This window comes from Phocoena sinus, chromosome X, assembly GCF_008692025.1.
Source record: "Phocoena sinus isolate mPhoSin1 chromosome X, mPhoSin1.pri, whole genome shotgun sequence".
NCBI lineage: Eukaryota > Metazoa > Chordata > Mammalia > Artiodactyla > Phocoenidae > Phocoena > Phocoena sinus.
Genome location: NC_045784.1, coordinates 127,744,114 through 127,756,993, shown reverse-complemented (window position 1 = coordinate 127,756,993; position 12,880 = coordinate 127,744,114). Strand labels below are relative to the sequence as shown.

General features: G+C 40.7%; 1 protein-coding gene across 1 annotated transcript; it reads right to left on the bottom strand.

Moving 5' to 3' along the window:
* Positions 1-385: 385 nt before the first annotated feature.
* VMA21 (vacuolar ATPase assembly factor VMA21) lies at positions 386-11,658 on the bottom strand. Its single transcript, XM_032620626.1, has 3 exons — positions 11,459-11,658; positions 5,491-5,600; positions 386-4,923 (listed from the first exon to the last, which is right to left on the bottom strand). The coding sequence occupies exons 1-3, from the start codon at positions 11,509-11,511 to the stop codon at positions 4,781-4,783; spliced, it is 306 nt and encodes a 101-aa protein (XP_032476517.1). The 5' UTR covers positions 11,512-11,658; the 3' UTR covers positions 386-4,780.
* Positions 11,659-12,880: the final 1,222 nt, after the last annotated feature.

Here is a 12,880-nt window from a genome sequence, read left to right as displayed (position 1 = left end):
GGAGTGGTGTGCTGGACATTGCCAGGAACTGACTATCCCTGTCTTTATTTAGCCACAGGTATTCCCCACCATCACTCCTTCAGTGGTATTTGAAGCCCATTCGCCCCCAAATGATTTTTTTTTAAGGCACAAGGCAAGGAGCTGCTTTCTTTCCCCCACTGCTACCTACACCAGTTCTGACAGGCCCAGCACAGCCCTTCCAGTCTCAGCATCCCTCACAGCCCCCACCCATTTGAGCATCTCTGGCCTACATTTACCGCACAAAAGCTTACCCTTGACAGCTCTATTCATATTCTATACAGTATAAACAGAGAGGCAAACAAATGTAAAAGAAAATGAAGAGGTTAATAAACTGAACTATTAATTTAATCAGGAGACATCAAAGTGTAATTACGAACACTTTTTTAATGACAACAGATGGTAAATTTATACAAGTTACAGGTTAGAATATAATGAATACAAAATCCATCCAGATAAGTTAGAAAAACATCACTCACAAAAGTAAATCTGATTCAAGTGGGTAAAGAACTCAAGCCCCCCATTTGGATAATTACACGCAGCTTTCAAGGTAGCGCATCTAAAATCTGCCCCTTGTCAGGGGCGCTATTCAAGACTACAGCATATTCAGTGACTCTAGCGACTTCAAAGATTCTAACACTTTTAGCATCAAGGTCAAGAGAAATCTCATAACAGGTTCACTATGCAAAAAAAAACGAGAAAATGTGAACGTTTTCTGCAAACTGTAAGGTGCTGTGCAGATGTTAGCTATTGCTATTATTACCGTTCAGTGAGATCTCACTGAACTTGAGAAAAAGGAAGACTAGTCTGTAACTGACAAATATGACCTATAGAACATCTTCAAAGGAACGCAGATATTACTTTCAAGCACACGTAGCAACAAAACAGGCAAGGAAAGTGTGGCCAGGAGTGATGTTAAGTTGAGGAATTCCAGAGTACTTTAATGAATATATAAAGGCTTAATCTGTTCACAGGTTACACGTAATATTTATCGTTAGGTTCCCAAAGTCCCTGAAAACAATTTATTTTCTCAGGTGACCCTTCCCCCTACAAAAAGGAAAAAGAAATCTTGTCAAGTTCTTGAGTGTGCTGCTTCAGGCCAGCTCTTGCAAACACTATCTTAAATGGAAGAGCAGAGGCTGCGTGAATCAACTTGTACCACAGGCAAACCATTTATAAAATGGCCTACCAACAATGTACAACTTCACTTGAGCATAAATAAAACAATAAACATGAACTTGTCTGGAGACAAGAAATATACGCTAGATGCATTTAAAACAGGATATAAATTCTTTGTCTCATGTACCTCCAGCTTTCATCTTTCCTTGGGTACACCCTATCTGTTTAACTGTTTTTACTGGTCTCCTTGGGTACTCTAGCTGTATATATAAAATTTATACGAAAACAGAAAATAAACACCAAACAAGTCAAGCAGCTGCTTTTTGGGCAAAGCTGATGAGACCTTTATGATGAAAATAATCTTACAGTATATTTCTGTTATATTCCCATGAAACGCAGGTTGGTTTTCTTTGCTTTTTTATGGAGGGTTTAAATTTCTTCAGCAATTCAAAACTGAATTCTGCTGTCATATGTAAAATGGTATCCACTTGAAGAGCTAATGACATCAGATGCATTCTACAGCAGACTTTTCATTTTTTAGCACAATGAGAATAAAGATTATATTCTGGGGGGCAACATGGGAGGTGAGGTGAATAAGGTCATGTGTTAAATCAGTAGCCTGTACTGACACTTCAAGTTACACTCCCTAATTGAGGTTATTCTTACAATCAGTTTTCAAACAATAGTGAACATATTCCTACCTTATAACATTTATATAAGGGCTCAATTGTAGCTTTCCTTTCTATACATCCGGAAGTATATACATTGTACAAGAGGAAATCACTGAGACATCTTGAAAAATAAATCTACTTGTCAAATACCATGTTATTTCAACAGCAGCAAACTACTCACTTAACAGTTAAAACCCTAAGAAAATATTAACTGGTGTGAAAACAAGTCTATATTGTAATAACCCCAAACATCAACCTTAGCATCCGATTCTAACTTTCAAATGCTGGGTACCTTTTCCAAGAGGAAATTACATCTGCTTTTGTATGAATCCCCGGTTTAAATACTTGCAGAAACACACCCATGTTATCTACTCAGCAAATGTCTGAAATCAAACAAAACAATCCAACACAGGACATTAACGTTTTACAAATAGCATAAGATCCCAAAAGTACAAGAAAAACCTTGACATTATAGAAGAAGAAATTAGGTGGACAAATTTTAGTACAACAAGGCATCTAAAGAGGGGACCATCTAGAAATCTACCATACAGTACACTAGACTCAATCTGGAGTATCCTACAATTCCATATTAAATTTGCAGAATTTTATACCAAAACTGTAGTCTTTTTAAGAAAACGTTTTACATTTAGAATAACTACTTAAGACATTTAAACTGTAGATAACATTTAACTATAAGCAAGAATAAAAAATAGTCCTACAATAATCTTTTATTTCTTCTCAACAATTAAATAAACACAAATACCTTCTTTGCTTTTATGCCTAACTACCTCTCTACTCCTTTAGTCCAGTTCCACAACATCAAAAGTAGGGGTGAACAAACAAAATCAGTAATGGCAAACACTCACAGCAAGGGCCATTGTATTAGGGATTATCAATGACAGGAAATTTGTACAATGAAATATCTAGTTAAAAGAGTAACCTACTAGAGAACGGACTTGAGGATACGGGGAGGGGAAAGGGTAAGCTGGGACAAAGTGAGAGAGTGGCATGGACATATATACATTACCAAACGTAAAACAGATAGGTAGTGGGAAGCAGCCGCATAGCACAGGGAGCTCAGCTCTGTGCTTTGTGACCACCTAGAGGGGTGGGATAGGGAGGGAGGGAGACACAAGAGGCAGGAGATATGGGAACATATGTATATGTATAACTGATTCACTTTGTTATAAAGCAGAAATTAACACACCATTGTAAAGCAATTATACTCCAATAAAGATGTTTAAAAAAAAAGACTCAATAAATGAAAGCTATTACTATTTAAAAAAAAAAAGTAAAGGTAGAATGTGCTTTTTAAGAAAACGGCCAATAATCACTCATCTGAGAAAATGCAAATAGCCTCCAGGTAAAATGAGCAGAATTTGAACTTAAACCAAAGTTTTAGTGTGTAACAAACTAGCATTAAGAAATGCGCACAGGGCTTCCCTGGTGGCACAGTGGTTGAGTCTGCCTGCCAATGCAGGGGACACGGGTTCGAGCCCTGGTCTGGGAGGATCCCGCGTGCTGTGGAGCGGCTGGGCCCGTGAGCCACAACTACTGGGCCTGCGCGTCTGGAGCTTGTGCTCCACAACAAGAGAGGCCGCCGCGACAGTGAGAGGCCCATGCACCGCGATGAAGAGTGGCCCCTGCTTGCCGCAACTAGAGAGGGCCCTCGCGCAGAAACAAGGACCCAACACAGCCAAAAATAAATAAATAAATAAATTTAAAAAAAAAAAAAAAAAAAAAAAAGAAATGCGCACAGGATGTAAACCAAAATAGTGGTTATCTCCAGGTGGCAACATTACAGGGAATTTAAATTTTCTTCCTGTTTTAATATGCACTTTCTTGGGGTGTGTTTTTAAGATTGCACACAAGTAGTACCAAGTGGCTAGAAAGAACACAGACCAAGGAAACGAAAGTAAAACCACAGGGTCTTTTTCTATCAGAAAGGACCTCAAGGATTATCTAACTTAGATACATTATCTATTGATGTATCTGGGATATAACAGCACTGATTTAAAAGACTAGAGTAGAAATTCCAAGAATACTTCCTGGATGATAAAAATAACCTATTTTCAGGATTGTTTACACTCCCTAAGTATGCAAAAATGAACACATTTAAATGTAAATTCACTCATATACATTATTAAAAAGTAGGAAAAACAAATTTAAAGGGAGTTCACACAACCTTGTAATTAAAGAGTAAGTCCATTGTTGAATGACCAGAGCAAAGCAGATCGTTACAGAATTAGTCTGAAAGCAGGAGGCTGGCCTGAAAGGGGCCTTTAGGGAGTAGGCTGGGTGCCTAGGCAGGTAGCTCTCTTTGCTTTGCTGTCCACATTCTTCAATAAACCCAGTCCTTTTACATGAATGGGTGTGATTCAGCCTAGTTTCCCCATGAAATAATGTAATGAAAGATTTCTATTGACGAGGGATTACACTTTATGCAAAATTTCTCAGTGACATTCAGATTAATTCCAGTGTCCACAATTTAAGCAATTTCCAATACGCATTTACAACCCAAAACCCAATGACGTGGTATTTTCATGATAGTCAGGAAAAGTGTTCCAGCGAAAAATAAAGTTTAGATGTGCTCCACTATGTACATCTGAATATATCCAGAGGAGTAAAACTCAAAGCCAACCAAAAGACGAAATGCTATAAAATATTGTTTTGTTGCAAGATAATCAAATTCCTCCCAGAATAATGTGTAACTAATTTCACATACTTATTTGTAACCAATTTAACTTTTCCAAATTCTCATTTGCGAGTGAGAGGCTCATACAGTTAAAACTGATGATACAAACCACTGTTTTAGAAGGATCAAAATTTACACTAGTCAAACGTGATTCCGTAAGATTGATGTTCTTTCAATTTATTAAAATCATTTACCACTTACCATAAAATCATTTACCCCAGACACATTTACCGTTTAAAAAAAATCAATTTAATGCTATCAAAAGGTGATGTTCACTTTAATCCTGTTTGCCTTCACGCCACTGCCTTGAGCCTTCATTCCAGGCCACGTAAACAAAGAGGGCGAGCACCACGTGGACAGCGACCACTGCAACAATAGCAGCATAAAAATAGCTGTCCCTATTGGACATCCCAAAGGCGCCTATCGAGAGAAAAAAAGTTTCCATTTTATTCCAAAATGTATCAAAATACAAAAAACAAAGCATACTAATTTTTAGTAGCTATATATTTAACTAGTCAGACAATTAAAAAGGAATGATTTGCATGGTGATAAATCAAGTATTCACTTAAAGATTTGAATACATTCTACACAAGAAGAACATTATGTTGAATGAAAACCACAACTGATCACTTCATCTAAGGACTCTGACATTAAAAAAGGGAGCTTTATTTTCTCTTCCTTCCAATCTTCCACAAAAGGTACATTCCCCCAAATTCCTCCTCCCATGTCAGGCAACTCTTGCTCTCAAAGGGCTGTTAAAAGAAAGGATCTGCAAGCTATTCCACAGAAAACCATAAGCAAGTATGATGTCAAACTGAAATAACCAAGTGATGAAAAAGTTCATTTCATGCAACGTGATTTTTGAAAAGCAAAACAGAAGAAGCAAAATTAAGAATACCCAGTTTAAAGATATAAAGAAGTCATAAAAGCACAGAATCTCAAATATAGTTAAGGGGGAAAATGTCTTGTTTTATGGTCTAGGATTACCTTCAAAAACATAAGATTTAGTCGTGAAATATAAGCCAATAGGTACAGTGATCATTAAAGCTGTGAAGAACAGGAGCGTCTTCAGAGTGGATGCTAATGAACTTTCATTTCTGGAATAAAGTAAACAAAGAGAAAATCAGAGCCTGCACAGCCATTTCCAACTATTCTTGTGTCCATAAATGCTATAAATACCCACAGAAAAGATGCTGGGAACACTGCCCCTGCCTTGAAAGCAGTGGCGAGAGGAAGAAGGGGCAGTGCCAGGGACTCAAAATTAGAAGATCCTAGAAATCCAGCAGCAGATCCAGTGTGAAAGGAAGTATAAAGTACAAAAAAGTGGTTTGTAATCTCCCAAGTGCTATGCAAATGTACACGATTTACAGAATTCACAATGGAGGTAGCAAGGGAGAAGATACACCGAAAACAACTAATGAACGTCCCGTCACAAAGCATCCTATCAGTGGCTAGCTGAATACAGTACAGACAAGGTTTGAGAATCTCCAAAGAAATAGGAGCCTAGAACAATCTGAATGCAGCTGAAGGAAACGTACTCAAATTTCTTTGTAATTAAGTAGCTAGAGTACAACTTAGACGGCCTTCACACATGGATGCATTAAAAGTTTGATATCGAGACACTTTTTGTTCAGTGAATTCTATTCTTCCAGACTATTTTAAAATCAATGGAAATATTGCAATGGGAAGTTTTGTTCCACAATACAATAAAATGATTCTGAAGAATGCAATTAAGCTTTGAAAATTATATGCTTAAAGAAAAACAAGTCAGATAAACTGTTACTTAAAATATTAGCAATGTAAAGATTATAGCCACACCTGCTTGTCTATGCATCACCTAAGACTTCATGGAGCTACAGAGGCAGAGCTTAGTGGTGGCGCCAGACCAAATGGCCCTCAAAACCTAAAATATTTACTATCTGGCCCTTTCCAGAAAAACTTCGCCAACCCCTGATGTATACTATTCCAATTATGTTAAAAACGTGTGCACATGAAAAAGGACTCCAGATTAATACACAATAATAAAGTTATTTCCCCACTTTCAAATATTCCTTAACGTTGTTTTACTGATAAGTAGACCTACATCAGCATTTGTCCTAATGCACTGTCACAAATGAGCAACTACTGACAGTGAAGCGTAGTAAGCTTCCAGCAACCCTGGACACACACATACCTCGTACATACCACCTCATACGTTACGTTTAAAAGCAGTAGGCCCTACAGCTTTTAACCTTTAGATAAAGGCTTTTTTTCCTTAAATCTAACCATCCTCACACTACCTTGTCAGAGAGGAAGAAATTTCCCTCTACCCTCCTGGGTTCTTCCCGCTGTTCTAAGAATTAAACTGACATGAGACATATTAACAGGAGAAAATCAAACAAAGCTGAGTAACATGTATACGTGGAAGAGACCCAGGAGAACTGAGTAACTCGCCAAAATGGCCGAAACCCTTGCCTTAAATACCACCTTCAGCTAAAGACAAAAAAGGATGTTGCGGGTAGGGGTTGGGGACTTCAAAGGGGAAGGCGGCAATTCACATGAAGATGGCAAAGCAAATGTTTGGTAAACAAGTGCTTGCTGGGCCATGCAGAGTCTATGGGACACAAAGTGGACACCGGTCTCTATGCCCCATTTCCCCACGCCTGGCCCATACGCTTTGCAGGTATCTCTGGTGATAGCTCTCTTCCAGGAACAGGCCCTCTATCTAAATTTTTTTAGGCAATTAAGGGGAAGGTCAAAGTTTCTTCCTGAGTCTTTTGGGCCTTGACTGTTTTCAGTGTGAAATAATCTGCATAGCAAAGAGACATTTCGGGGTGGCAAGTGTCGCTCCCCTACAACCTTAACACACGTCCAACTTTATGCTCAGAGTCAACACTTGAACTTAATTCTTTCTGGTAATACTCAGCAAGAGGTTCCAGTTTTTATCTATATCTCTAGGAAGAATACAGCCCAGCCTTCAAGGTCCCCCCAGGATAACCTCTCTTCTAGGCACCTTTCCTGATTATGCCAGCTGGAACGATTCATCGCTCTGGGATCCAACCACACTTAGTTCATGCCTGTTGTTACAGCACTTAACATGACAGCTTGTGTCCTAGACAGTCCTGCACATTCGTCTGTACCCCTAGACAATCCAGGCAAAGGAGTTCTTATAATTGTGTATACCACTACAGGAGAGGCTTCTGGCAGGCCACAAAGGAAGGGAACATTTCACGTTTATACCAGTGGTCTACAAACTCTTTTGACTGTGCAATCCATCATTAAATAAAAGTTTTGAGCACATACCCCCATACAGGCATAATGGTTTTTTAAAATAAATTATCTATACACATATTACTCATTCATTATTTAAAATGTAAAACACATGCAAAACCAGGCACTAAAAGGGATAAGGTTAAATTTTTTTAATTTATGTAGAAATTCTACTATTTTCTTTCCATACTTCAGTGAATCATCTTTTAATACATACCACTTTGGTGACCACTCAGCTATACATTCTCATCTAACATACATAAACTCCCTTACACTGTTTCCTAACAGAAAAATTTTAGAAAAATTTATTGCGTAATCTTTATGAATAATATGAGTGTCTGCAGGAGTTCTATGTAAAAAATACAAAAAGTCACATCCAAAGAAAACAAAAACACTAATTTGAAAAGATACTTGCACCCCAATGTTCGCAGCAGCATTATTTACAATTACCAAGATACAGAAGCAACCTAAGTATCCATCAACAGATGAATGGACAAAGGAGATACGATATATATATGTATACACACAGACACAAACATATCAATACATACGTATAATGGAACACTACTCAGCCATAAAGAACAAAATTTTGCCACTTGCAGCAACGTGGATGGACTTGGAAGGCATTATGCTAAGTGAAATAAGTCAGAGACTGTATATCACTTACACATGGAATCTAAAAACTACAACACACTAGTGAAAATAACAGAAAAGCAGCAGATTCACAGATATATAAAACAAACTAGTGGTTACCAGTGGGGAGGGTGGGAGGCGCAATACAGGGGAAGGGGAGTGGGAGATACAAACTGTTGTGTAGATAGGCTACAAGGATGTATTGTACAACACGGGGAATGTAGCCAATATTTTGTAATAACTATGTATGGAGTGTAACCCTTTAAAAATTGTATAAAAAATTAATGCATACATACATAAAGTCAGTATTTGGCCAATTCTTTTGTGGACCCCAACAAAAAACTTGACCTTCATGGTGTTTCTTTGGGGAGTTAAAGTATGTGTTTTTCGTATGGATGCCAAGGGGGGAAAACCGCGGTGGGGTGGGGATGGTGGTGTGCGGATGGTGGTGTGCTGAATTGGGCGATTGGGATTGACAGATATACACTGATGTGTATAAAATTGATGACTAAGAAGAACCTGCAGTATATAAAAAAAAACAAACAAAAAAAACAACTAATACTAAACTTTCTTTGGGTTATTTGTACGTAAATACGTTAATATAAATGTTTCAGACATTACATGAAATTCCTAAAAATCTTGTATGTTCTTGTATAACGTTATAAGTCATAATTCTAGTTATTACTTTAAAATGTATATCTCAGAAATAACTAAATTTCCTTGTCAATTGCATTATTATGAACTTTCATCAAGTCTTTAACCGTGGTCATTTTTAAGTCTTTTGTCATTTACAGACAGTTCTGGGTGTACTCTGATGCTTTTGCAAAAATGTTCCTATAAAAGGGTTTCATCATCAAGGAATTCATGGAAAAGACTGACAAGTACAGGTTTCTGGTAACTGAATATACTGCTGAACTGAATGAATAAGCATTTTCAGAACTCTAAGGGAAGACTGATGAACTCATAAAAGTGCCAACAAAAGATCAAGATGAAAAAAATTACATGGGACTGAGTGAACTGATGAGGATGATTATAATTTTTGTCACTTTCTGTTTGAATAAAAAAAAATCCCACAAGGACTCAGGGGCAAAAAATATACAAATCAATTTTCACTGCAAAGCAAAGGAGCTGTTACAGTGGAGGATTCCTGGACTGAATGTCAATATTATGACATAGTGTGAGTGTGTTAGGTGTTTGGTAATTGCAATCATTGTTGCTTTTGTTGTGGTCATCCATTTACAATGCTTGGTGTCAGGTTATTTATCTCTTGTAAAAATAAAATACAGTGTGTGTGTGTGTGTGTGTGTGTGTGTGAAAATAAATAAATAAATAAAATAAAGTATGTGTTTTTGGTGTTCAAAATTCAGATCATCTAACCTGATAAAGAAGCAAAGCTTGAGAATCTACAGAAAGGGAAGGTTAACCGGTTCTCCTGTTCTTTAGATCATCTCTTGAATATCTATTATCTGGCCTGGCTTTGAGAAAAGTTTACTATTGAAAAGATGATATAATACCACAAAAATGTTTTAAAGCACACAAAATCACTTATGATCCCACCACACAAACAGAATCTTTTCTGCATGTTAATTTCTAGCCCCACGCGCTCTACACATAGCATATCTTAACAATTTGTAGCTTATCTCCAACTCCTTCTCACCTCTCTCTTTACCTTAAGCTCCAAAAATTTGACTTTCAGTCTCACAAATATAGGACTAAGTACAAAGTTAAGCATACAAACTTCTGAGAACTAGTTTTTCAAACTTCCTCTAGTGTTTATAGGACATTTTCTCCTTGCCAGCTTGGGTATAACCGGTGATTTATTCTAAAACAAAGCTACTGATGTCATTCGACTGATTTCTCCTATGTGTCTCTGGCCGGGTGTTACTGAGACTTGTTAGAAATGAATGAGAACATTCAGAATTAGAACTGGCCTCACACAAAACAAATAATTCAGGATGAACCTTACTGTGTCCCCACTCTTAAAACCATCTAGAGTTTACCCACTTCATATAAACTTCTGCAGCAAACACTAAGCAGATAGAGCTTACCATGTTCCCTTTTATGGCAAGCAAGACTTCCACTGCAAGTAGATTTCACTGCAAATCCCATTAGGAAACACTAGAATCAGTCTAGGAGGGCTATACTGTATTCTAAGTGTACTTAATAAAAATACCTGTTGGTAGCGTCACTACTAAACAGTAATAAAAAAAAATAAACACCTACATTGCCATTGTGAGAGTGAAAAAGATCACGGGGCTCCAAAAATCACGGGCTTTGGAGTCAGTGGGCTTGGACAACTGCCAGCTTCAACACTTATTAATTGTGTGACCTAACCGTGTGATCTTGGGCAAGTCACTTATTGTGAGTCAACTTCATCGTTTTTAAGAATCAGGAAACTAAGCACTTTCTTAATTCTGATAATGTATGTATAACAAAGCACCTAAGCTGAGCCTGGCACACACTGAATGGCGGCTAAACCTCTCCCCATCCTCTTGCCTCGTGAGATATCAAGAACCACCCGCTCTCTCCTCAGGTTCCCTCTACTCGGCCACCAGCCCCCATCCGACTGACTCCCCAAGTGAAGAAGGCTCAAATCAGGGAGAGCCCTTTCTCCCTTCCATTCGTTCATGCGTACAGCAAACATTTATTAAGCCCCGACGATGAAGGCCCTGTGGGGGACACGGAGACGGAGAAGGCCAGGTTCCTGTCCTCAGGGAGCTCACCCTGCAGTGGGGAAAAAGACTGCAGACAGCAAGATCGCAACATAGACAACAGCGAGAAGTGGTGCTAGGCCAGAAACAGGAGCTGAAAGCCTCCCTACCTATCCCCCAAGACCCCGGGCCCCTTGCTCCCGAGCGAAGGGCAGGGGCCGGGCATGCAAACACTGCAGGTCCCAACCTACTTCCCCTCTCTCCTCTAGCCCGCAGCTCCGGCCCCGAGGGTCCAGACCTCACGCCCACCCACCGCAGGTCAGCCCGGTCGGCCCAGGCCTTCCCTCCTGCCCCACTCCCAGCCAGGGACGGTCCGCCTCGTGCTTGAGGCCCCCGCCCGACCCGCCCCTGCTCCAGACTACCTAAAGTCGCACGGCTGCAGCGCGTTCAGAGCCGCTTTATCAAAACGCTCCATGGCGTCGCCACGCCCGCAGCAGGCGCTCAGAGGCGAGCTGGGCCCGGCGTCCGCGCTTAATCGGCTCCGCGGGAGACCGGTCGAAGCAGACCGCGCCGGAAGTGCCGGCGAGCGCCGGGCGTTGGGCCGCAGCGCGCAGGCGCGGCGCGCCGTGGTGACGCCGGGCGCAGGCGCAGGCGCGGTCGCGAGCGTTCACGTGACTTACCGGCAGGGGCTGCGGGGCGTGCGCCCTGCCAAGAGAGGCCTGCGCTCCAGCAGCAGGCCGGGCGAGTACCCCAGCCACTCCACGTTAAGTCGGGACTTGCCTCGCAGCATGGTCCTCCGGAGAGGGCGGTGCTGCGGCCGCCCCCTGAGCGCGCGCGAGCACTCCTCGTCCCCGTTCCGGCCCCTGTCGCCGAGCTGTGGTTGCGAGGCGACTGGAACAGATGATCTGCGAGCAAGGAAGACCAGGCAGACGACTGGGGTGCTAGGCAACCAAGCAGTTTCCGACGACAAAAACACAAAAAAGTAGTGCACATTATTCCCCAGTCCTTGAGTAAATGCCTCATTAATTATTGCCCCCAGTGAAAGTCCAGCCGTGGGAAGCTGGGAGGAGTTAGTTTAACACTCACCGAGTCCGTAAAGCTAGGGAATGTCAGAGCTGAAAGAGCCCTTGCTGAGAGAGACTGTTCCAGGCCAGACGCTGGTGATCCCAGCTTCCCCTTAAAGTTAAAAACATTTTGCAGCTGCTCAGAAAGCTGCCAATGAGACAACAGGGACTCAAATAGTAAGGGACAGATGGGCCTCCCGGGCTGCGCAACCCGAGAAATATATAAACGAAAAGGGTGCGTAAGCCTAGGGTCAGGCTTGACAGAATTAGGTTGCCACTGGCTGCTAATAAGAGGACAGCCCTTACATGGTCAACGCCTGGAAAGGGCCGCTGACCGCACATCTATTTTCTGCACCACATGGATACAAAGACCACATCTGAAATCATGACTAAACCAGCAGCTTAGAGCAGTGTTAGGGGCCTCGGACCGGAGCGCAGGAAGCCCGGGTCTGAGTTCGAATTACTAAATTCGTAATCCCTCACCGGTCCTCACCTAGACCCTTGGGGGTATAAGAACCACCTAATGCCAGAACTAGAGCAGAATTAGAATCTAAGCTCATGGGTCAGCAAACTGTGGCCAGACGGCCAAATATCTACAGCCTGCCTGCCACCTGTTTTTCTACAGCACATGCGTTAAGAAAGGTCTTTCCGTTTTCAAATGGTTTAAAAAAATCAAAAGAAGAATAACATTTTGTCACACGAGAAAACTACATGAAATTCAGATTTCAGTGTCCATAAATAAAATTTTATTGGAACTCAGCCATGCTCATTCTTTGCACG

Bases quoted from the DNA above. Each gene is read 5' to 3' on its own strand.
- VMA21 (XM_032620626.1), bottom strand. From the start codon at position 11,511: ATGGAGCGTTTTGATAAAGCGGCTCTGAACGCGCTGCAGCCGTGCGAC. The intron at 5,601-11,458 runs GTAGTCTGGAGC...ACTTTATTCCAG, and splicing joins CTGCAGCCGTGCGACTTTAG to AAATGAAAGTTCATTAGCAT. The intron at 4,924-5,490 runs GTAATCCTAGAC...TTCTCTCGATAG, and splicing joins TAAATCTTATGTTTTTGAAG to GCGCCTTTGGGATGTCCAAT.